The following is a 26,092-nucleotide window of genomic DNA, read 5'->3' on the forward strand; positions in this document are numbered from 1 at the left end:
AGGGGAAAAGAAGTGCTGACGTAAGTATGCTGATGTTCATACCCTAGCTGTGAGTAACTGAGCTCTCTATCCTGTGTCTTCTGTCAGTATCCATGGAACTGTAAGGCTTGACTTACCTCATAAGCGGGTAAAATCTCAGCACCTTTATAGTTTCTGACCAGCTTATATCCTCATTGAATTTCATATTCAAAATACTCTAAAATTAAAACATCTTTATCTTCATTTTGTGGATTAGAACTGAAGTAGAGAAGAAGAGATCCATTTCCCCACAGGCAGGATGGGCTGAGTCATGTGAATTTCAGACAAAATAAAATGTTGTTGGAGTAATGGGTTTGCTCCAAGATGACAGAGGTCTCCAGGCCCTTGACAGGCCTGTAGAAGCCCCCTTGTACATTTCCACAGTACATTTTCATCTGTGTCCTATTTAATTTGATCATCGCCTTATCATTATGATAAAGAATGACCTGTTTCTCTAGTGCCTCCATATGGTCTGTGGCGCAAAGCCTCATTTCTTAGCCTGGGGCCCAAAACCCTCTGTGGTCCAGTCCTAGTCTACTGTGTGGCCAAACCAAGCTTTCCTTCTTGCCTGAAGGCTTCCTAATCCATCTTGTCCTTAGGTGGAACCGGTGTCTTCTTTCATTGGTCTTCCACGTTTATCTGTATCCCTTCTCTCACAGCATCTGTAACACTTTAGGGCTGTATACATTGACATGTTCATCTTCTCCACCAAGCCATGAGCTCTTGAGGCGAGGCCTGCTATATCCAGCTACCCCACCCATGTTTGTGGATTGTAGCTATATCCTCAGACACCACACTTAGACACACAGACACACACATGCATACTATCTCGGGGTCTGAAATTTCATCATTAAATACTCTTCTTTTGGGGTTAAACACCTTTTAAAACCACAAATCATCCAAGCAGGATTAGTACAGATGTTATATGGATGTTTTGACATGATGGAAGCTGCCTCATCATTGTCCTCTTCCATAAGACCTGGGTGGCAAGATTCTTGGGTGCCTGCATGTGAATCAGGTGTAATCAACCTGAAAGCACTTGCTGTCTGTATCTTGTTGATCATCCTGCAGAGGGCTGACAGTTCAGGACTCCATTTGGTCATTGACTCCCATGCAGAGCTGCCTCTATCCCAGGCTAGCCCTCGCCAGGGATGGAAATGTTGGTGTAACAGCCCAGGGCATTGCTGGCAGAGATGGGGCCTGGGGTCCTCTGACCCCAGCACTGGGTCATTTTGGGGTCCCTAGGTCTTGATGCCACCTGTTCTGCTCCCATGAAGAGCTTTCACTGATTCACCTCAGCCTGCAGAAAGAAGGTGCCTCCTCTTTCCAGACCACTGGTCAGACAGGCCTGGGTTCAAATGCCCCCATAGCCTTTAAAAGCTATGTGACCTCCAGCAATTCTTCCAAACTTTCTGAGCCTCAGTTTCTACAGGGCTAAAGGGTGGATGAGGCCACTGGCCTGTGAGGATTCTGGTGAGGATAAGAGGAACACGCGCAAAGCAGCTGGCATTGCATACAGAGTGTGCTAGCTCCCCTTCCCTTTTCTTCCAGCCATCCTCTTCACCTCTCCTATTTCTCTCTCCTTTCTGCTTTTCCTCGCCACTTCTTTTTTTCCTTCTTAAAAGCTTTTGGAGAACTAGTGTGTACATATTTGTGCACATTTGCTCCCATCCACATTCATGGCACACATGCTACGTAGTGACTCTATGTATCATTGGGGGAGGGATCAAAGATGAAGTGTGCTAAGTGTGGTAAGGTACCAGACAGAGCACTATTTATTTGCACACCAGCATGTACTAGGTGCCTGTGGGGATATGTGCTCACTGTTGTGGCTCTCTTGCTTCTACAGTTAGCTTGTGACAACTCCCTCCTGGGGGCATCTGGATAGGCCACTTTGGATGACCCAACCTGGCAGCATCCATGTCTGATTCTGGCTGGGCCTGAGGGCTGGGAGTAGACTGTGCTTTATTACACTTTGCTAGGACATTGGATGGGCACAGAGGGCAAAGGCCAGGGGAGGAAGGGGCCAGTTCTCAGAGATCAGTCAGTACAGGTTGCTGTGGGGCTGGGGCAGGGGGAGTGTGGAGGGGCATCTTTTTCTAGCACAGACACCTGTGGAGGCATGGGTGAGGGGATATCCTGGGCTTATCCTTTCCCTGGAGACTTTTTTTTTATAGCAAGGCATGCCTGTGTGGGGGTTCTGGGTGCTCTGTGCCCACTGGACAGTGATCTGTGCTCACAATCCTTGAAGACGAGGCCATATGCCCCCAGATTCTCAAAACCCTGAAGTGATGTTATAACAGGTAGGGATGTTGGCTAATTGGTTAGTTCAGTGTTTCCCAAACATGTTTTGGGGACTCTTGGCATTCAGGTTTCTAAAAAGTATTCTGGGAAGAAATAGAGTCTCTGGAAAAATGTATTTGAGAGATGCAGCATTCATCCCCTTATACCCCCCACTCTCCAAGAGTTATCGTACACATTGGAACCCTAAAGATGCCTGGAAGCCTCGCACGGCTTTAACTTTGCTTAACACATCATTTTACACATTTATTTGCACATGGAACACCCTTTTTGATTGGGCTGTTTATCACTATTTTGCCAGGCTGGTATTATATAGGTCACAGTTTGGGACATACGGATGTAGCCAAACCCTTGATTTGATAGATGAAAAGGTAGTAGGCCAGAGAACTCGGGTTACTCAGGGAAAAGTCTCACCTTTTGACTATCACCAGCTTCTTTTCTTCTATTTCTCTCCCCACACCCATGACAACCCTATAACTTCCAGCTCTTTTGCACAGTGGCCATTCCTGGCAGAGCTTGGATCCCATTATTCCCCTAGGGAGAATGATGGGACACCTTTATGACTCCCAGGTGTAGATGGTGCAGCCTCAAGACACCTGAGTCATAGGGAGTTCCTGGCTGCCTGGGCTGCAGTCTTAAACCTGGGCCTGCTGGTCTCTGAGTGATTGCTGAGCTGCTGGGAATCTTAGAAAGACTCTTACAAAGGAAGTTATTCAGTAAGTTCATCTTCTCTCCCTATTATTCATTTTAAATGACAATCACTCCTCCTCAGAAAGTGCTGAGAAATGATGCAATGAGCAACTTTCATTAACTAATCCATATGTGCTGCATTTCTATTGCCAATTATTGACACTAGAAGACAGCACTGAGCACCTGCCACATTTGTTCCTGCCATCAACCCTGAGACTTTGTACTGTAGGGATTCAGAATGAGTCCCTCAGGATGGGCCCACTTTGGCATGTAGATTATTTTGAGCTGGAAACAATCAAGGCCCCAAAGGCTTAGGAAGAAACTCTGACCTTCCCCTTAACTGCGGAAAAGAATTTACACAAAGGACCTGCTTCAGAAAAGGAACTATCACCATAGATAACTACATTATAATATAACCAGAGGAGGTAGACAGGGAGGGGTTCAGGAAAGTCTGTGTTAAGATTCCTTTCCATGTCCCATTGTTCCTAAAGGGCCTAACAAACATTTGTTTACTAAGCATTTACTCTTTTTCACCATCCTGGGAATGAGCTTTCCTTTCCTTCGAAGTCCCAGACCCCTACCCTTTTCTACTTAGTCAGGATGGCATATATACCTCATTTTGCCTGACTGTTTTTGGAATTCCATGTTTAGTACTTAGGATATTAAATTTGATTTTTCCTGCCAATCTGTTTCATGTCAACTTGATTCTTAGACCAGCCAGAAGGATCTTGGAGAGTAGAGGAAAATTTTCCTCCTCAACACTACCATGGAGTCATGTCCACTCTAGGGATGAGAAGACTGATGCCAGAAAGGTCAAGTGAGTTGCCCAAGGTCCCAGGACCAGGAAACGGGAATCCAAGGCCCAAACCCAGAGCAATGGCACTCTGCAGTCTGTGCTGTAGCCATTGTTATTGCAGGAAGGATGGGTTCACTCATAGTTATTTAACATATAACTAGTTAGTTTTTCTAATACCATAGTATTAATACCATAGTAGTTTTTCTAATACCATGCTTAGATAATCAGTGCTTCAGCCAGTGCCCTGGCAGCTAGGACAGCCTATTTTTAGAAGAACATTCCACTCTTATATTTGTTTCATGAAGTTTGTGCCTACATAGGGAAAAAAGAAATCTGGTCACTAGGCCCTCCTTCCCCCGGGGGCTCAGGACCCCTCTGTGCAGTCTATGCTGAGACAAGCCAATGGGGATGGAAGTGGATGATCCCAGTCCCACTCATGCAGACTGTACCAGAGAACACAAAGTCACACTGGTGAAAAGCAAGGCCTGAGTGGTAGTTATCTTTCTCTAGACAATTACAGTAATGCTGTTTGACTCTGAATGCTTGGTTACATTTCAAATTTATTTCTAATCATTTAGAGCTGGATCAATGGGAGACTAAGGTGCCTTTTAGCTTTGGCACCTGCTGTTCCCCCCAAATGTCAAGGACTGACATTTGATGCCATTATCCCCAGTCAGCTTACAGATGACTCACTTCCTTGCTGCCCCAGCCCTCAGACCCACCCACCTAGTAAGGACTTTCACATCATGCTGATGACAAATTGTACCGCCCAGGAGGACCAAGACTTTCTCCCTCTGGCAGAACAAAGGCAGGCCTCCTGGGTAGCCACTGCAGCTCTGGGTGCCTGGGACAGTCCTCTTGTGGCTCAGTTCCTCCTTCTTTCCTCTCTCTACCCAGGATGACACCTAGTGTTCCCGACCAGGTGCATATCTTGGGGATGAGGTGGGTGCTCTTATTGTCCTCCTGGTAGTGCAGAGAAGGGTGGGGTTGTGGGGTGCATCTTCTCTCATGGAGTTGAAGGAGGCATTGGGGGAGGTGAGGCCTGGTGCCCTTCAGATAAAGTACTCCTTTCTGCTGTTGTCACCTGTGTCCTGGAGGGAAGGATCGTCCTGCAGGGCTGTGTCTGCACTTTCGGCAAATTCTGTGCCCTTGGCCTCGTTCGTGTAGTATGTGCCCTTGTGCCGGTACATGTAGCGTAGCATGAAGATCAGGAGGCAGATCAGGACAAAGGCTATAGCGGCGATCACACCTGCAGGAGGGAAGCAATGCATGGCTCTGTCTGGAGAAGGTATCTGGAACTAGGGACAGGGGGTCAGGATGCACAGGGCTTGGGGCAGGACAGATACTTTGCTATAATAAACACCAACCCCAGACAGACTGGTTTGTTCTTGCCCTTCTTCCTCCTGCCCAGAGTGTGCTCACCCTTATTTGTGCCCATCTGAGTTGCCCCTCTCTCTCCTTCTGCTCCCCCTACCTCCACTCAGCCTGGTGCAGGCTGAGGCTGGAATAGGATCCCAGAAGGGAACTTTGCTCAGGGGCACTTGGTCTACTGAGGAAGACATGTCTCTATGCAAAACTTGCAGAATGAGCTGCATGCATTTACCTAAAACTAAGGGGTTCATGGGCCCTTCCTTGGGACTTTCAGTTTTAAAACCAGAGTAATCCCAACTGAGAAGTTTCCTGGGACACAAGATTTGGTGCTAAAGCCCTGAAAGTGCCCAGAAGGCTAGGCCCTGGTGACTGCCCTCTTTGCACTATTGGGGAAACAAGACAGGGCCATGGGAAGCACTTAAGACAAGTTGGGTGGAGTGTGATTCACTGCTCATCATCCTACCTTAGTTCCAGCACACTTTCTGAAGGTGAGGGCTGCATGAATCTGGCAGGGAAGCAGGGATCAACCAAAAAAGAGTTGAAGAGGGAGAGGATTCTGGAGGATGCTGTGCAAATGCATGGGATATGCGCAGACGTCAGCCTTTCATTTCTGTTTGGACTCATGAGCAGTTAGAAGAGGTCTGAAGTCTGGGCAATAGGGGGTGGGTCACTTGGAGCCTGGGAGTAATGGGGGAAGGGAATACTTATGAGTTTTAGAGGGGCTTACATATAGGCCCCCATGCAGCCTCATTCTCATTCAGGCATTTGCTTTGAAGGCGGGTTCTACCCTGGGCATTCCATCTGACCCTCCTGGCTTGGAGGCCCAGGATAGCTTACCTGCAATGATGGCAATGTTTGCCCCCAATGACATGAAAAATGTGCCAGTGTCGAGTTCTGTGAACAGAAGAGAAGAGCCTAAGTGGGGAGAAAAAGTTTCCCATATTTAGCAGCACCCCAGCTGTGCCTGCACCCCCTGCTCACAGGTGCACGGCTCTACAAACACACTGAGTGGACAGGAGGCAGTGTGAGCATGGACAGGCTTCTGGCTCTGCCTGGCCACTGGCCAGTCTGGCGAGAACATGTGAACCACAGTGGAGGCAGACTCAGGTCTGGCATCTCTGAAACAGTGCAAGTGGGGTGAGGGACAGGCTCCAGCACTGGGCAGACATTGGGGAGACATGCTTGGTGGTGAGCATGAAGGTGGGCAGTAATGCACCTGTTGCCAGCACCACCTGCCTTTGGACCTCAGCATTTCTCACGAGAATGGTAAAAACAGACTATTTGTGAGGTGTCCCCACACGTGGAGGGTCTGTACATGCCACGTATTGGTTTAGTTACCTTTCTCCCGTCATATCAGGTGGTCTTTGCCACAGTTTGATGAGGCGTGTGGTATTACCAGTCCATTTTATAGGTGTGACACTGAGCATCAGAGAGTGACCTGCCCAAGGTCACACAGCTTGCCCAATGGTGGGCCCTGATTTTGCTCACACTCACTTCTGTGGAGTACTTTCTCTTTTCTCTCTTGAAGATGTCCTTCCCAGGATGGCTCCTGTCTGGAGGCTCCTCCCCCAGGCCCCTCTGTGATCTCTGAATGGCTCTCCTGTGGGAAGGGCCACCCTGGGGCACTACCAAATTACTGAGTGTTTTTCCAAGGTGCTATGGTCTGGCCACAGGGCTAGCATCTCAAGGAGAGCAGGAACCTGCACATCACTTCCAGCACAGTGTCTTCTCTCTCCTCTGGGAGATAAGTGAGAGGAAGGATTTATTAGACCACAGAAATATCAGTGTTAACATGGAAATCCCATGTTCCCGTTACAATGGCTATGCATATTAAAACAGAGAAGACTTCTTCATAATAGCCCTTTCTGCTCAGATAATCACTTTAATTATAGTGGGATGAGGTCATTCTCCCCAGCGCAGCTTTCAGATGCCTTTTTCTGATAAGAAACCAGCTGTGGTGCCAGGAAGGACAGTGCAGGGAGCCGAGGAAAGGTTGGAGGCAGAGGAGGAGAAGAACCAGCCTAGAGCCTGGAGGTGAGGAAGAGGTTAAAAGAGGTCCTCAAGTCAGTAAAGAGACAAAGCAGGCACACAGCAGGAGTCAGCATGGGGAGAGAAGGGGAGGCAGGAGGAGCAGTCAGATCAGCTTCTAAGTGCTTCATAGCCTCCACCTGAGGCCGGAAGGGCAGGAAGTTCAAGTGGCATCTGCTTTGAGATCCAGGGTGAATGAGAGCAACCTGGAATTTAGCCACCTAGTACACAGTAGGTGCTCAATAAATATTTGCTGAATAATACTTCATAAAGAAATGCATGTAGGCATGTATACGTGTATACATGGGTGAGTGTATTCAGACACTGGCATTGTAGACCTTCCTCAATCATTAAGTGATCGCACGATTCAGTAAGAAAAAAGAGTGGCCCCTTCCTTAAGTCTGCATGGATGGTCACAGAAGTTCAAATATCCAGAATTGCCACTTAGAATGGTCCACGTAAAGGCCAGCATTTCTTATGCCAGTTTGTCCAACCCAGTCAGGGTTAGAAAGGACTGCTGTTTCCTTTTCTTTTAAAAACAACTGCTCGAAGCCTGTGCTTTCAGCTCTCACCTCTGGAGATGGTGGGGTGAGCACTGCAGAACAAGGTGTTATTTACAGCTGGGTGTAGGTCTGAGGTCAGAAATAAACCATGGTGTAGCCTTCATGGACAGGGATGGGAGGCCTCAACTCTTTCATAGAGATCCAAAGTATTCTGTGATTTCCCTTCTTGGCTCCCCTCAAGATTGCGATGCCCCCACCAGAGAGAAAGCTCTACAAATCCTGGAACATGTTAGCCCCACTCATAGCTCTATGCCCAGAATCAGGCTACTGTGCCTGGCACCCAAGAACAGTTGTTGAATGTTATTTGAAAGCCTGGTCCCTTTGGGAGAACTGAGAATCAAACTGTACTTTGCATTGTCCACATTGTTGTGAAGACAGCTTTTGGTTCAAGTCTTGGCACAGAATTTCACAGTGGTGTATCAGCAAAATATTTAATATTGACTGACTTTAGTTTCTGTGTATGTAAAACAAGATGAACAACCCTCCCCACCCTGTGGTAGGGATTAGAAGTGACATGACCACACATGATAAATATTTTCTATATATTATGGAGACAATACCTAATGGCACATAGCTCAGAATAGGTGTTTACTGAGTTGTCACCACTTTTTTTTTTTTTTTTTTTTTTTTTTTTAAAGAGAGGCAGACTGCCACATACAGAGCCTCATTTGGATGTGTCTGGAGTCTTGGAAGCTTGACCACCCTACATTCTCCTACAGATGGACTTAAGAACTTATTTGGAGATTTTAGCAGGAGAGCGCCGTTACTCAAATATCCTTGTCCAAAGAACCATCCTTCTCTATCAGGGAAGGTCGTCCTCTGACTGAGGGAGCGGCTTTGGGAGGGACACACATGGAGTGGTGAGGAAGGAAGGAAGGAAATACCCCCTAGATAGCCAGATCTGCTGAATCAACCCTGGTGATCAGTGGGGTGACAGATATCATAGCCAGACCATCCTCACATCCTGTCACCACTAGTTTGATTTCACTCTTATTGTCACTCTGGTTTGCACATAATTCAATGTCAGTCACCGAAGCGACCCACTAACAGATGTTGGGAGTCCTTGCAGAGGATGGATGCTCGTCATGGATTCCCACCACAGTCTTGGCTGACAGTGAATCAACATCTGGATGCTGAGTGTCTCTGTGTTCCCAGCATTACCATAGGGACTGAGGAGCTTTCAGGAAATAGAGAATGAGTCTCTAACCTCAGGGGGCTTATGGTTTCACTGGGAGATGTGATTATGACATACAACTTATTTAGGGCAGTGTTTGTCAAATGGTAAATCCCAACCACTGGTGGGACCCAACTAGAGAGAGAGAGGAAGGGAGAGGGAGAGAAGCAAAAGAAGAAGAAGAAGAGAGGGGAGGGGAGAGAGAGACACACAGAGAGAGGTATTCAGAAATCATCAGGCCCCATCATAGGCAGCCAGAGTAAATACTGTTTGGTGGGGCTTAGATTTCATTTGTGCACACACCAGTAGCATTCACCAAGCTGTTTGGAGGGCCTGGCTCAAACCACAGCACTGTAAGAGAGAATGCCTAGTCCTTCAGTGTTGGGTTCAAGGGAGCCCAACTGTGAGCAGGCAGATGGTGAAGAAAGCATGGCCTCACTCCAAACAAAAGCTAGTATGGGTCATGGCGGCAAGGTGGCCATGTTGTGTGACAGCTCTGGGCTTCCAAATCCCCAGTGTGGCTAGCCACAGGCATCGCCACAAGGCCAGGGCCTGGGCCATGTGCCAAGGACAGGGATAACAGATGCTTCCTGTGAGCTGAACTGATGAGTTTCCAGAAGGAGAGGAAGGGGGAGGGCTGTTACTACCCGAAACTCTCTTTAGGGAAGCTGCCCTGTAACAGGGGTAGGGGTGCGATGGCAAGTGGGAAGAATGACCCCTGATCGTGGAGATGAGGCCATGTATCCTGGGGGTTCAGGCTTCTGAGGCTCTGGAGGAGGAGGAGCACTGCATAGGTTCTCTGTGTATTTACTAGGCTTAGGCACTGGGCAAGATTTCTATGGAAGCTCTCTCATTTAAGGTGACATTCCCAGTTCCAGCTGGCAGCTTGGACATAGCCAACAGGATGCAGGACTTTAGCAGCAGCTGGGCCCTGGGGGTTGGGAGGTGAGGGTATTTTCCGATGTTGACAGAGAGCAGTGGTTAGGCACTGGCTCCAGGGACATAGGTCAACCCCTTGTTGCCACTAAGGACCTCCCATCTTTTGTGTTGTCTGTCTGATGAAGCTGTGCCAGGAGTTCTCTTCTTTCCTGCGAGGTGTTGTCTTCACACCTCCTGCCCATCTCTAACAGATTTTCCTTGTGCCTCACGAGTTATGTCGGAAGTGCCTGCTCCCTGCTTCCCATGTCCGCCTGGCCCAGCAAAGGGGCAAGAATTTCGGCCAGGGCTGAGGCCTCTGGGGATTGAGTTCCTTTTAGTCAAGAGGGAGAATGCCTTTGGAAAAGGAGACCTAAGTGTTCTGGGAAGAGGAAGATTATTTCAGTTTTAAAACCATGAAGGGGAACACAGGTTTGTCATGGAGTCCTTGGGAGAATTCCTGCCATGACAACCCTGTCTATGACAGCAATGCAGAGGCAACCACACCACCGCCTGGCAATTTGCCAAGCTCTGTGCCACTTACCCAGAGCATTCTATTTCAAGGGGACTACAGATCTGGTTAGAAAAGTCAACTCTCCCACAGCAATGACTTTGCATGAATATGATTTGGGTTCAGGGGGAGGGCAGCTATTGGGGAAGGGACAGGAAACTTTGTGGCCCTAGAAAGTTCTTCACTCCCACTGGAGTTTCTTCTTCCTGTGCTAGATTCTTGCCTATTGGCATAAGAAATCTGGCAATTTCTTATGCCAGTTAAGCAGAAAGCAGTTGACAACTGAAGTTTATTATCTGACTTTTATATTTTGGTAGGAAAAATGTCGACCACATTTCCTATTCTTTGATGGTTTGTTGTTATCATACCCTGAAAGGATATAACAGTTAAGCTACAACTGGGGAAGAGTTGATCTCAGGATAGTAGTGCTACAAAGTAATAAACGAACAGCTTATTATTTGCTGTCTGTCCATCTCTCTTGCAAGCCAGAAATGTTGGCTAAGCAGGTAGCATTTGCCCAGCCCCAGGGATGTGGAGAGGATGGGGTGTACCCCCAGGGAGCTTATGACTTGATTGAGGAGATTCAACATATTTATGTGAAAAGAGACTTTTCAATAGAGTAGAAAATGTAGAGTGTCAAAATGAGCAATAAAGTGTCAAAATGTAGAGTGTCAAAATGAGCAATAAAGATATGCCTGGGGGTTTTGCAGAGGGGACTCACCCATCAGACTCAGCCCCAGGACTCCCAGTGTCTTTGACATGATAGTGCAGACGCTCGTGATTTTGTTTCTTCTTCCTTTCCTCAGCAACATTTCTTTAGCACCTACTATTTTGCATGATGTCATCTCTAGCGAAGCAAGGGCCTTACCTTTAAGGAGCCTACTGTGTAACAGACAGAGACAAATGCCTGTGGGTAAGTTTAGGAAGGGTAGCTGTCTGATGTTCTCAGGAAGGGCTTTCTGGAGGAAGAGGAGGCCCCCCACGGCTGACCTATGGAGATGGCAGGGTAGGCAATGCAGGCAGGGGGAACTGGGTGCAGTGGTGAGAGGGCATGGGGGGGCAAGTTCATAGTGGAGAAGTCACAATTTCTGGGTGGGGCCAGAGGACCTCTGTGTGGGCCTGTTGTGGTACCACATCATCATTATGTCAGGTACAAAGCCCCATGAGGTAGGACTACACCTATGCTGGAGCGCAGAACTTCTCAGGCAAGTTAGCTCACCTCTAGGAGCCTCCTTTCCATTTCTGTAAAGTAGAGAGTAAAACCTCTTTCTGATAGGGTTAGTGGGGGCTGATAGGCATGGGTTCTCAATCTGAGTGTGCATCAGGATTTCCTGGTGGATTTGTGATACCACAGATCTCTGCACCCACCTCCGATTCTGACGCAGCATGCTTAGAATGGGCCGGAAAATTTACATTGCTAAATATGTTCCCAGGGGCTGCTGATGTGCTGGTCCAGGAGCCTGTCTTTGAAAACCACTGAGCTCCTGACAGAGTGGCTTATAGACCACGTGCTCAGTTACAATGCTATCACACACCTCCTCTCTGCAAGGAGGTGATATAAAGCTTTGGTAAATGGAAGTCGTGGGGGATGGTACTCTCTTAGCAATGAAAATAAGAAGTCACAGTCCCAGCTGTCCTCATCACAACCTGAGCTTAGTGTCCTTCCTTTAAGGAGCCAGCTGATGTAGTTTCAGACTTGGCATGGTGGTAACTGTGAGAATCTGTCACCTGTGTTGGCTCCCTTGCCTGCCCCCGTGACTGGAGCTGAGTGAGAGGACTGAGGGCCCTGTGCCAGCATCTCGCAGGTACACTTGGTCTCTGATCAATGTCTGATCATTGAGACTGTAGTCTCCTTTGCCTTGTTCTTTGGAAACTCTGAAAGTCTCAGCTGCCCCCTGGATGTCCATCTGCATGCTGAGTGTCTGCAGTGAGACCTCTGGAAGGGCAAACAACCTTTGCTGATTTATTTCAGTATTCCTGGGCTCTGATGATGCAGCAGGGAAGTGGTTCTCCAAAGAAAGGTGTCTGGGGCACCAAAATGGCAAAGGGAATGGATGCTTAGGGATATTTTGAGGAGCTAGGAGGGGACAATAGTATCCTAATCAACATTTTCTTGGCTTCTAGCTCTGAGCTCCAGCAGAAGTGACTGGAGTACAGATGGCCCTGGATACACAGCTCCATCTAGACTAGAATAGAGTGAGGGTGCAGAAAGCCTCCACCTGCCAGGCTCAGGGCTGAGTGCCTGCATACCTATGAGGTGTGCACACTGGCTGTGTCAACCAGGCTCAGGGGTGAACAGGTGAAGGAGTGAGGTCCACAGCAAAAGGCAGTCCCACAGTACGACTGAGCTCCTGCCTAGACCACACCTGGACCATCCTGGGAAGTGCTGTGTCCTTTCTTTTCTCTCTCTCTCTTTTTTTAGATTTATTTATTTATTTATTTATTTATTTATTTATTCATTCGAGAGAGAGAGAGAGAGAGAGAGGCAGAGACACAGGCAGAGCAAGAAGCAGGCTGTATGCAGGGCATGGGGCTTGATCCTGGGACTCCAGGATCACACCCTGGGCTGAAGGCAGATGCTCAACCGCTGAGCCACCCAGGTGTCCCCTGCTGTGGCCTTTCTAGCCTCAGCTTCCTCACATTTGAAATGTGATGGCACAGCTGCATAGGCTCCTTGTGAGTTAGTGTGTGGTGAGCACCTAGCACAGTGGCCAGCACAAGTTGGCTGTTTCATTATCATCATTGTCACCATTATCGCCATTGTCAACAATATCAAAATAGCCTCAAAGTGAGATTTTTCAAAAATGGCCACCTTTAATTCTCTCATACAGTATTTGGCAAATGTGTCACCCTAAGAATCAAAAATTCCACTTCTAGTAATTGATCCTAGAGAAATAATCTGAAAAGGAAACAAAAATTCATGCTCAGGAAAGTATACTGCAATTTGGTTTAAAATGGGAAATAAAAGAAAGAGAACAATCTAAACATTCCACATTAGGGAGTTGGTTATGTAAATTCTGATACGCTTATATAATAGAATATTATGCAGCTATTGAAGTGATGCATGGAAATTCTTAGTGACAGGAGGAAATGCTTACAGTATGATTTAAGAAGAAAAAACAGGACCCTATAAATATAAATTATGTTAAGTATTCAAAAAAATACCTATGAGAAAGGAATAAAAGGAAATAGCATGTTGAGGTAGTAGCTTTTGAGTGGTGGCTGGGTAGTGGTTAGAGGTGGTATTATTTTCTCCAAACATACATTTATTTTTCTGCACTTTCCAAATTATCTATGATAAACATGTTTTCTTAAAGTCAAGAAATGGGAGTGGATCTCCAGAAAGGGCTATCATCAAAGAATCTTCGAAGCTGACTAAAAGGTCTACAAAGTTCCCTCCTAGCTCCCCCACCCCTGCTTGCACTGCCCCACCCTCTGTGGGGTGTTTGCATCCCTTCTGCAGTGTTTCCCATAAAAGCCACCATGGGCCGTCACTGGACAGTGGGACTATGGATGCACTTTCTCAATGACTGAGTCTTGTGTTCACATACCTTTTGTCTGACCCAGTAGACATTCTCCCTTCCAATAAAGAAGCCCTCACAGGGGAAAACCACAAGTGCATTCAATGCCCCTAGCTCATCTTGCCTTTTCCCTGGGCTGCAGATGTGGATGGAGGAGTTCCAGATGTGGCTTGAGTCCAAAGTCCTCACAGACACCCTTGTTTCTGCAGGTGGGAACAAAGGCGAGCTCTGGCCATCACAGGGGATGAGTCAAAGCCTGGATGTTAGAAATCCTGCAGCTGCTAGATGACAGGTTTTGCTCCTTAAGTCATTGTGGGTGTTCTACTCAGCTGGCCACTTAGGGATCCCTGGATTTGAGCATCTTCCTAAAGACACTGGAAGGATCCCTCTCACTTCCTAGACTGGTGGAGAGCCCTCTAGGCAGGATTCTTTGAAAGGAGGCTCAATTGTCCCTCTAATTTCAGTCTCAGGGGAAGGGACCTTATAATGGAAATGCACAGACTCAGTTTCCCCTCTTGGCCTCCTCTTCTCTCCATCTCTTCCTTTCTTCCTTATCTCTGTCGCCATCTTCAGTCACTTCATGCTCATCCATATCTCTTGCTTCTTTTTTTCAAGTATAGTGATTTTTCCATCAATGATTTCTGCCCCCCCACCCCCACACTTTCAGAGTCTGTATCTGTTCTTGTATTTATAAAGGAGTGATGGGGTTTAGGTCTGGAAGCAATGACTATAGTTTGCTTTGAAAAGTGCTAGCTGTGCGGGTGCCGCAGACCTCAATCGGGGAAGATCCTTGTATTCCCTGAAATCCAACCATTGTAACTTTAAGAGAGTGTGATTGCACCTCAAGGTCACAGAATGTCTCATCTTTCAAAATGTCTGTGGGAAGGGTGTTGGAGGAGTTACTATGATCTATTGTACACATTGTAGTAAGCATGTACTTATCAGTTGCTGGGGTCACAGCAGCTCTGGGTTGGAAATGACCTTGACTGTTCATCCTGGTCATTGTTGTCTGGTTCTTCCGTTACTCTACAGCCTCCCTGACCACAATGCCTACACTGCATCCACAGCTTCCCAGGGTTATCAACCCAGCCATGGATTCCTTTTCTTTCCACCTGAGCTGGGTGGCTCCAGGGCCCCAGGACACAGCTGTCCATCTGGCCCTTGTCTTGCTATCTGATCAGTTCAGGAGAGCTCCTCGAGCTGGCAAGGGGCTGCCACCCCTACTTCATGTTTTGTGGGGAAAACACATATGGAGTATGGCAATGTTTGTTAGCAAGTTTACACATTCTCTCACCCAGTTAAGCAAATTGGTATTCAAAGCAATTACTCATTCACAATATAATTTTAATTCTGGTCTCCTACAGGTAATGCCTGCAGCCAGGAGGCCCTGAGTTGAGCAGGCATGGGAGGAGGGCCTTTGGTGTAGGAGAGACAGGCAGGGAAGATGATGGGGCCCTGCAATGGGGACACAGCTTCTGCCCTCCCTTTGCATTGTCAGAATGTACTTTGTGTATCTCCTCTTGACCTGGGACTGCATTGTGGGCCAATTCTATAACTTTTTAGTCCCTTCTGGGAAAAGTCTAGTCCACAACAAAAGCTTTGGTCTTATATCCATTTTAAAGGTCCTAAGTGAAATAAGCTAGTCACAGAAGCACAAATGCTGCATGATTCCATTTATATGAAGAATCTAAAATAGTCAAATTCATAGAATCCACGGGTGGAATAGTGGTTGCTAGGGGCTGGGGGTAAGTGGGGACTAGCTAATCAATGAGCAGTTTCAGAAAATGAAGGTGGAAAGCCCTAGAGAGGTGTCCACAGTCAACTGTATGGTACCCTGGGACACTGGTTAAGAGGGTAGATCTCATGGTAAGTGTTCATACCACAATGAGATAAAATGTTTTTTAAAAAACTCCCACTTGTGCTCAGCCAGGTCAACAGGGGAAAGAGGGCCTGGTCGCTCACTCTCCTTAATTCTTCTCTCTCTATCAATTCTGATTCTGGCCTCTCCAGAGTTGCAGTGGAAAGGAGATTCGAGACCAGGGGGAACTGTCTTTTTACCTAATGGGTGACATGGTTGTTTGGTCTTGGTGGGGGTGGTAGTCCTCGACTGGGCAGTCTCTTTCTGCGGGCAGGGTGATGGCCTCTGGGAAGAGCTGAGGCAGGTGTGCCCACCTTGCCCTGCCCCTGACCCCAGTGGGCCTTGAGCTGACTGACCTCCTCAGTGGCTCCCTATTTAGCCTGGATGATGCTCTTCTGAGTGGGCTGCTTGAAGGTGGTTCATACCCAGGCCCTCTGAGCCTGACCCTGCAGACCAAGGAAGGTTTAGGATCTGCTGCTGCTGCTTCTACTGCACAGAGGGATGGAGAGCCAGCAACCCAGTGGCACCGGCCCTGCATGCTCTGGGGGCTCTCTCAGGCCTTCTCATTTGGCCAGAGGTAGAGAGGCTGAAGGCCACTTAGAGAGACAAGGACAACGTGGTATTGTAGTCTCCCAAAACTGCCCTCAGGGATGCCCTCTGGGCAGCTATCTAGCCTTTCTGAGACTATAACTTATGGGTGACTGTGCCTGCCCCAGTGTGGACTCCATTTAGGATGTGTCCAGTGTCTGTTTAGAATGTGAGTGTGCTTATTGTTTCCTCAGCTTTGGGTCTTCATGGGAATTCCCATATTATATCACACACACAAGTGCACAGGCACACACACATGCACACACACATGGTGTTCTAGGACCTGTGGCCCTGTAGCGCCCTTCCTTGGGCTGATGCAACTGCTTCTCTGAGACAAGGTCCCTATCACTGGTTGCCAGGCTGTCAGCTTCCCAGCTATGTGACTATTCCTGCCCAAGGTCAAACACATGGATGGTGAATGAGATCCACAATGGGGAAGATAATTCTCTAAGGAGCCAGTGTGCCTCTCAATGAGGTGTGAGGCTCAGCACACCAGTGCTCACCCAGGAAGTGGGCCAGTGGTACTCTGGCCAATCAGGCATGGACCTAGGGAGGGCTTGATCTCTTCAGCTTAGGAAAGAACAGAGGCTGGGATTATAAAGCCTCTCCCTGTAGTGACCCTACAGTCCTCCCTGTAGCCCCTGTAGTGCCTGCCTCTGAAGCTTTTCTGAAGACGTCATCTTCTCAGACTTACCCAAGCCCCCATAGGCCTATGTGGCCTTTGTTTGCTCTCCCTTTCACACCCTGAGGCCTGGGCTGCCCACTGGCCTCCACTTCCCCACAGATCCAGGTTGCCTGAGGCTGTCTTTTCCTACTTGAAACCTTCCTTTCCTGATGTGTATAATGATGCCATTGCCACCATTTTGGGAGCTCATTTTATAATTGCATGTATTGTTCCAATTTTTCACAAGAATCACTGAGGTGAATATTATAACGTCTATCACTTTACAGCTGAAGAAACTGACACTCAGAGAGATTGAGTAACTTGCCTGAGGTCACATAATGGATAAGAGTGGGATTGGAATCTAAGTCTGTCTAATCTCAAAGCTAATTCCAGAATCATCCATCCAACAAAAGTCTCTGAATGGCTACTGTGTTCCTGTTTTAGAGACTGAGGATCTCATAGTGCACAGCACAAAGCCCTGTCCTCAGGGTCTTCCATTCTAGAGGAGGAAAGTAGCCATTAGCTCACAAAAAATGTGGATCCATGCTATAAGGCCAGGCGGTTGTAGACACTATAAGACAAAGAAAGGAGAAGAGCGAGTGATCAGGGAGGCTCTCAGAGGAGGTGCTTTTGGGCTGTGCTACAGCTGTGCTGTTTGTGTCCTACCAAAATTTCAAAATTCATATGTTGAAATGCCTCACTGTGATGGTATTGGGAGGTGGAGCTCTCATGAATGGAGTTAGTACCTTTATATAAAGACCCTGAGAGCTCCTTTACCTCTTCTGCCATGTAAGGACCCAGACAGAAGATGGTCATCTATGAAGCAGAAAACAGGCTCTCACAAGATACAGGATATCTCAGTGCTTTGATCTGGGGCTACTAGCCTCCAGAAACACACATAAATGTCTGCTGTTGAAGTCTTCCAGGCCACAGTACAGTACCCTGGGTAGCAGCCTAAGCTGCTTCGTATAGGGTGAAGCAGAGGGAGAAAGAGCCCTGATCATTCTGAATCCAAAAGAGGAGTGTTCCAGATGGACACTGGCCAGTATGAAGGCCAGAGCAGGAATGCTTGATGAGCTCTGGAGTGAGGCAGAGATCGTGGGGCTAGAAGGTGCAGCACTCAACAGGAAAGAAGTATGGCTTCCATCTGAGAGGGATGGAAGGCCAGGGAGGGTCTCCCACGGGAGCTGTTCATGTTGTTTCTATCTAAGCAGCATCACTGTGGCTGCCATGCTGAGGACAGACTCAAGGGTGAGGATGGGAGCCACTACAGCCATGGTCCATGCAAGTGCTTAGGCCTGCACAGTGGTGGTGCTGGTGATGAAGAACAGAGGTATTTTGGACATGTCTGGAATAGGGGCTGATAGGAGTGCTATTGGATTAGGGTGAGCAAATTTTAAAAAATAAGAAAAAAGAAAATAGAGACAGGAAAGAGTCAAGATTTTGGACTGAGTGGGAAGGCTGGGGCTATGTTTACTAGGAGGGGTGGGCAATCTGTTCAAGGGGAGGTGAAGACCTGCTATGCCCAGAGAGCCTCCAGATGTGAAGCACAGTTTCAGTGTAGGCCACTGTGCATAGGGTCTCGGGGCTCAGGGGAGAGGTGCAGGCTGCAGTCCCAGCTAGGGCCTCCAGTGTTTCAATGGCATTAACAGTCAAGGGTAGGAGAAGAGGAGCGAGGGTTGAGCCAGGGGTCTTCCACAGGGCATCCCAACAGGGAGCAGGCAAAGGACCAGGAGGAAAGCAGGGAATGCTGTGTCAAGTTCTCGGCTTTCCCTTTGCTGCTGTCCACAGTGTCTGTGCTCCTAACCTCTGAGTGTATATTAGATCCATCTTGCACATCACCTAGACTCTGTTGAGATCCTCCCCTCTCCCCTCCCTCACTGAATTGCCTTCCTCCATTGGATTAGCTCTGGCAGCATGACCATCCCCAAACTTAAGAAAAGGAAAACCTCCCCTGATACCCTGCCTCCCTCCTGCTCCTGGAGGAGCAGCAAAGTTCCCCAAAAGATTTCTATACATGTTTTTAGTATTTGAAGTGCTTCTTTTTATTTCTTTCCCAGAGAGGTAAACTGAAATGGAGATTCTACAGTATATGGGAGGCTTGGAGAGAGTGGAGGCAGGGAAACATGGTGGTTTGCTGGACAACGCATTGGGGCTGTGGTCATGGTGCTGAGGTAGGGCTGGTCCATGTGAGTGTGCATGAGTGTGAGACCGTACAACATGTATTTGTATGTGAGTGAGTGGGGTGTACTTGCAGCCATGGCCATGTTTAGGTGCAGGCATGCAGCAGGGAGGAGTTGGATATATCTAGACTGAGTGAACAGGTGAGAATGAGAAAAGACGAAGAGAGCATTCAACCTAAACCAGTTGGGTTATAGAAGTAGACAAAGCCCAGAGGTTTCATCCTCCTGGAGTTCATATCCTAGGGAAGAGATACAGATAATGCAAAGGGGAGATAAATTAGTGTGCTAATGGTGATAAGAGAAAAAAATGGAGCAGAAAGGAAAGTGGGGCTCCGGGTGGGAGCTACAAGTTTAAACAGTGCAGCTGAGAGGGCTCAGGAAGGTGGCAGCTGAGTAAGGCCTGAACCAGGCAATGGGGGAGGATGGAGGCATCTGGGAAACAGTGTAGCACACAGAGGAACAACAAGTGCAAAGGCAATGAAGTGGGAACAGCTCTGCGTGATTCAGGAACACCCAGAAGGCCAGTGTGGCCATAATAAAATGAGTTGTAGAAGACAGTGTTGGAGTATGAACTGGGGGGATGGGGTCGGGGGGGAGACTATGTAGGGCCTTGAGAGCTCTGTATGGGCATCAACTCTCACTCTGAGGTAGACAGGAGCCATGGGAGGATTCTGAGCAGAAGAGTGACATAAACTGAGACACTGACAGGATGACACTCTGCAAGGGAAGGGGACAATGAGGGCGCTGTGGTAAAATCCAGGGTGGAGAGGATGGTAGCTTGGACTCTGGTGGAAGAGGTGAGAAATCGTGGCCTTGAATATATTTTCTAGGGATTACTGGCAGGAGTTGAGGACTTCCAACAAAGGACCACAACAACGGGCTACAGAATCTGAGCACCATAAGGGAAGAGGTGAGAAAGGAAGGGAGGTGGCCAGGCTGCGGAGGGCGGAGTGCCCTGGGCTGATGAACTGAGTGGAGATATGGAATGGACATTGGCACGAGCTAGGAGTGCTGGGGTCCACTGGAGGGCAAGATGACTGAAATGGAGACTGGGGTCACTAGTAGTGTCCCATGCCAGGAGTGACTATAGGAGCTAGTGGCTGATGCCAATTGCAGGAGTTGAAGGAAGTCACCTGTACATATGCACAGCACGAAGAATGATGGTGGCAGTGTGTGAGAGAGGCAGCAGAGGGAAGGGCCTTACCCTAGGGAACAGGATGTGTGCTTTTTAGAAGGAAGGGGCTCTTAGGGAGGAAGGAGTAATAGTGCCTGGGAAGTAACCTCTGTCTTACACAGCGCCCAATGGCACAAGGGCATGGGAGAGAAATGCAGTGTCTTCTGAGAGCCAGGCTTCCTCTCCCATGGGAGAAGAGGCTGAGGGAAGGGGGTGATGCAATCTGGGGGCCTAGGGATAGAGACACCAGGCAGCGCTGAGGGTCTGGTCAGCAAGGGAAGTACTGAGCCATAGGGGGAAGGGCTGGGGCATCCCATGTCCTTGGCGTCTGTGTGGGAGGCCTGGAGCACTCTTGGAGTTGTCTGCGTGTGCCTGTCTCTTCTCTCCCTGGTCATTCAATCCCCAGAGGGACTCTCTGATGATTCAAGGGCTACAGTCAGTGGCATCTAGGCCGTAAGGGCTCTGAGAAGCTGAGTCATCTGTCCCTTCCCTTTGATTGATGATGGGGGCCAGGCTGGTGTCTCTGGCCAGATTCCTGTTGGTTCTCCAGCTGAAGATCTACTCCAAGTGCCACTGCCTGACATTTCAGAACTTCTGAATGCCTACAGCCCTTATTTCAGGTACAAATAAATCCTCTAAGTTTGCCTTTATCCTTGCTTTTCATGTTCAGGCCGCCTGGCTGGAAAGAAGCTCCTGGAAGGCTTGTGCTGCACTGTGCCATCATGACTCTGGGCCTTTGCAAACTCCTGTTCTGCCAACAAGTTTAGATCATGTCACCTCCTCTGGGAAGCCTTCCCTGACTTCTGCAAAGGGCCTGTGTGCTCCCTCTATCCCAGCAGAAGGCAGCAAGCTTTCTAATATTCCTTTTTTTTAAGGATTTTACTCATTCATTCATTCATTCATTCATGAGAGACAGAGAGAGAGAGAGAGAGAGAGAGAGAGGCAAAGACACGGGCAGAGGGAGAAGCAGGTTCCATGTAGGGAGCCTGACATGGGATATGATCTGGGCCTCCAGGATCACGCCCTGGGCTGAAGGTGGCACCAAACCGCTGAGCCACCCGGGCTGCCCAGAAGCAAGCTTTCTCACAAATATTTTAGGCTTTATAGACCACATACAGTTTCTGTTGCATAAAACAGAGACTCTGCCATATAGATGACATGGTATGATTTTATATGCATAAAACAAAGTCTCTTCTTTGTTTTATCTTTTTTTTTTTTCTTTTTTAGATTTTATTTATTTATTCGAGAAACAGAGAGAAAGGCAGAGACACAGGCAGAAGGAGAAGCAGAAGCCTGACGTGAGACTCGATCCTGGGTCTCCAGGATCACATCCTGGGCTGAAGGTAGCGCTAAACTGCTGAGCCACCTGGGCTGCCCTATCTTATTCCTTCTTCCTTCTTCTCCTTCTTCTTTTCTTCTTCTCCTTCTTCTCCTTCTTCTTTTCTTCTTTTTTTTTTTTTAACAATACTTTAAAAATGTAAAAATCATGACTCTACCAAAACAGGCCAGAGGCTGAGTTTGGCCAGAAAGCTGCAGTTTGCTGAACAACTTGTTCAAATCACCATTAAAAAGCTTTGCAGTTGTCTGTCTCCTGTGCTGATTTTTAATACTGGAGGGCAAGGACTGTATTTTACATACCTCAAATCTGACACAATGCTATGTGAACGAATAAGTGATGTTGTATAAACTATCCTCTGACATGCATGTCACAGTTGACTCTTTTATCATTTTTCTGCACACCTGCCTTTCACAAGTTAAATAAATAACCTCAAGAGTCTCCACGCCAGCCACGAAACAGCCCTTTCACAGATGCGCACTAAGCTTTCAATGATATTAATGGATGTCATTTATTAAGCTTCTGGTATGCAGCAGGCCAATGTAGGGTCCTGGGGACACAGAATTAAAGCCAATAGCCCATGTGCGTATGTGCTCACACATGTGACTCAAGTCCAGGTCACTCGGTTTCTGTGCAGCCCAGGGTCACACTGACATGCCCTCTACAGTTCCTGCTCTTCAGCTGGATCACATGTGCTAATCCTTACCACTTCTCTGGAGGACTTAATTCACTTAAAAAATCATATAATTGCATTTTCAGCATAATTAGGTACCTAATTACTGACTAAATGTCCTCGATCAGGCTGCATGTGTAAATAATAATGATTTAGTTAGCCATGCTTTGTTATTGGCTTTCCAGAAGGCTTATCAGTTGGTGAACAGGATGCAGAAAATGTTTTTCTCCTTCCTTCACTGAATTTGACAGGAAGGAGTGGCAGAGCCCTTTCCTGTCGGGAGAAGAGCAGAGTGGGGAGGAGAACAGGAGGTGGAGGGGACTCCTATTGCCTGGGGACCTTGATTGAAAGCCTCAAGTAGAGCCTGTCAGATGAAGGCATGAGTGCCCAGGTCCTAAAGACAGACAAGATCACTTCCTCCCCAGGATGTGCTAAGGGAGGCCAAAGTGGCCCTGAGACAGCTGAACCTCTAGGTAATGGACCAGAAGGGTAGAGATGTGGTGAGTATCCTGGAAGGTCACAGGAGTAGGAGGCATGTGTGGCTCCTCTTCCATTTCCTGGAATGTTTCTCTTCCTCCCAAGCCAGTGAGAGCACCCACACTGAGGGATGCTGCTTTCTCTCCACCGGGTAAAGGCATGCTGAGGCTCACTGTTCTTACACATGCAATGGGATTATGAGAGAACCTTGGAGGGCAGTTGTAAGGATGACATGAGCTGATGCATATAGATGGCATGGTATGATTTTATATGCAATACCTGTTAGCTAGTATTGTGAAAGATACTTCTGTGGTTTTTTAAGCTGGATCAGCATTTGAAAGGGAGGGTACATTTTGACCTACATATTGGGAGTGTATTGTTTGGGGCAATGATGAAGAGAAGGGCAAATGCACATCAACACACTCTTCTAAGAAATAATCTTAAAGTGATTGAGGAAGGCATTGTGATGCACAGCACAGGGAGTATGGATTATGGTACCAGAGAGGTATGGCCATAGGTCTTGGCCCCTGAGTCCCACATGCAAATAACCCTCTCTAACCCTCAGCTAACTCGCCAATATAGAAGGATGCACCTGCACAGATCCAAGAAAGGCAGTGTGAACACATGCAAGCTCTTCTTACCATTCCCATTTATTTGAGCATAGCTCCTGCACACATGTGTGCACACATATATGGCCCCTGGATCCAGGGCCCCTATGGGGGAAGCAGAGGGAGACAGTTCCAGTGACTTGAGAGGTAAGGAGTACTTGTTTATCTCCTGGGATAGTTGGGCGTCCAGACACCTCTCACTCCCTGTTAGCCCTCCTTTGTCGTCTGGGTATCAGGGCAGGAAAGGGGCTTTAGGAAGTCACCAATTTACCTCATTTTGCATCCAGCACCAGAACCAGGAAGCTGGCTGCCCAGAATCAAGCCCTTGTGCTGTCTTTGTGCTTGGGGAGGAAAAGCCATTTTTCTTCACTGCTCCCACCCCACCACCCCTTCACCCCATCTTCCCACTGTGTTTCTGGCTGATGAAGACACTCTATAATACATCTCAATCCATCACCTTGGCACACTCCTGGTCTGTCTTCCCAGACCCCCGTTCAGGTCTTGTGATTTATATTTCCCCAACATTAATCTTTTAAAAGCAAAGAAGCTATAAACACATACATAACTCTTCCTCCTGTCAGTTGAAATCCCATGACACAAATCAACTGCCATCTAAATTAAATGTTTCTTTCACAGAAAGTGATAAATGCCCTGGAGACCAATCAAGAAAGCCAACAAACTTAGACTTTGTTTCACTTTGGAATTTTGCAGGTAGTGTGGTTAAAGTCCAATAAAGGGTTATATCTCATGACCAGCAGAAAAGGTGAATTGGATGTTTTAGTACAACTGATATGGACAGGGAACTTTGTGTATCTTTCCTCATCGGGGATTTTAGCATTTCAAATGCAGGGTTGAAATCTAACACATAATCTTAAGGGAAAAGGGTAAGTACAGACAAAATCTACCATTCTATCAGACTGATATACTACTTTCTTAAGCAAACCAAATAACAGAATGAAAACAGAGTTACCAAAAGAGACATCAACCTGTTATAGAGTTGGATCTGTTTAAGGAGTTAGGATTAGGGCTCCCACATATGCCAGATAGTCTAAGTGTAGATTTCAAATAATTTTATCCTTTTTAGTACAGATGGCTTCATATTTTTAAAAAAGCAATTTTTAATTCTATGTCTACTAAATAGATGTTTTTAATATTTTTTGGGAAATATAAAAGCTATGTTTTTAGGAGAAGGAAGGAGAGATACGAATGGCTAAATCCAGTACATATCTTGAGTTTATTTTCCTCTCTTCCTTTTCCATGTCTTATTACTTCTTCCACCATCACTGTCATATTCAACATCATTAATAAACTTAATTATTCATCTCATTATGGGAAGTAGAGACTCCTTTTTGAGAGAGAGAGAGAGCAGAGAGCATGAGTGGGGGTTGGGGGGCAGAAGGAGATGGAGAGAGAGACAGTGGTGGAGCCTGACACTGGCTCCACTTCATGATCCTGAGATCAGGACCTGAGCCAAAACCAAGAGTTGGATGCTTAAAATCACCTGAGCCACCTAGTTGCCTCCAGGAAGCAGAGTCTTAAAGGTCAGGCTGTGTCTTCTACTGTAGGCCATGAGCAGGTGAGAGATTAGGGAAAAGGAGATTCCTAAAAATTCTCAAGTAGTATAGGGATGGAGAGGAGAGTGTTTTCTAAGTTTAGAAGAGCACCTGGAAGCCACTGAGAAAAGATCAGAGTGACACAATGAGAGACAGACAGCAGAGTTGTATGGGTGTGCGGGGGGGGGGGGGGGGGGGGGGGGGTCCAGCAAGTCATACTTGACAAGTTGAGGGTTAGAGAGTTTCAGGTTCTGACAGGAGTGTGATTAGAAGTGAATGAGATAGTGTGATAGAAAAGGTAGGAAGGTAATGAAAAACGATTCATTATATTGTATTAAAATATATATAGTTAATGAATAACTTCCATAATTATACAATTGTTATAATTATGTAAAATAAATTATTATAAAATAAATACATCACTTAAAGTGTAAGATGTGTTTCAGATTTTCAAATTTATGTAAAAAAATAGCTTTTTAGCTATTGTGGGAGGTATACGTGTATGGATGGAATGAAGGAGTAAGAAGGTGATCTTGAAAATGCTTGAGGGCAGGCCCAGTGGCTTAGCAGTTTAGCGCTGCCTTCTGCCCAGAGCGTGATCCTGGAGACCCGGGATCGAATCCCACATCAAGCTCCCTGCATGGAGCCTGCTTCTCCCTCTGCCTGTTTCTCTCTCTCTCTCTCTCTCTCCCTCTCTCTCTTTCTGTCTCTGATGAATAAACAAAAATCTTTAAAAAAAAGAAAAAAGAAAAAAAGAAAATGCTTGAAATAAGGATGTTTTTTTGAAACTAGGAGTCCTCCATCTATACAGAGAGCTTTGCACCCAGGCACCTGGCCTGGGAGTTACGGCATTGAATATGTGGGCTCCTTCAAAGCAGGAGCCTCTTGTGTGTGGTTCTCAACTCTGGTTGCAGATCAGAATCACATGCAACCCTTTAAAAAACACCCATGTCCATGTCCCGTCTTCCTAGGGTTGCCAGATAAAACTGGTTGCCAGTTAGGAACCAGTTACATTTGAATTTTTAGACAAACAACAACAAATTTCTTGGTATAAAAGTATGTCCTAAATTTTGCACGTCAGCTCCATGGA

At 47.2% G+C, this 26,092-nt stretch overlaps 1 protein-coding gene across 1 annotated transcript in view; it reads right to left on the reverse strand.

Annotated features, from left to right (window-relative positions):
* Positions 1–4,348: 4,348 nt before the first annotated feature.
* Positions 4,349–26,092, reverse strand: part of GYPC (glycophorin C (Gerbich blood group)) — a 43,007-nt gene continuing 21,263 nt past the window's right edge. Inside the window, exons 2-3 of the mRNA XM_025435962.3 lie at positions 6,014–6,070; positions 4,349–5,054 (exon numbers count right to left, since the gene is read on the reverse strand). Of these exons, the coding sequence (XP_025291747.1) occupies positions 4,858–5,054; positions 6,014–6,070 (254 nt within the window). The 3' untranslated portion in view covers positions 4,349–4,857. The remainder of the gene's footprint in view (positions 5,055–6,013; positions 6,071–26,092) is intronic.

The sequence above is a fragment of the Canis lupus genome, chromosome 19, assembly GCF_003254725.2.
Source record: "Canis lupus dingo isolate Sandy chromosome 19, ASM325472v2, whole genome shotgun sequence".
Lineage (NCBI taxonomy): Eukaryota > Metazoa > Chordata > Mammalia > Carnivora > Canidae > Canis > Canis lupus.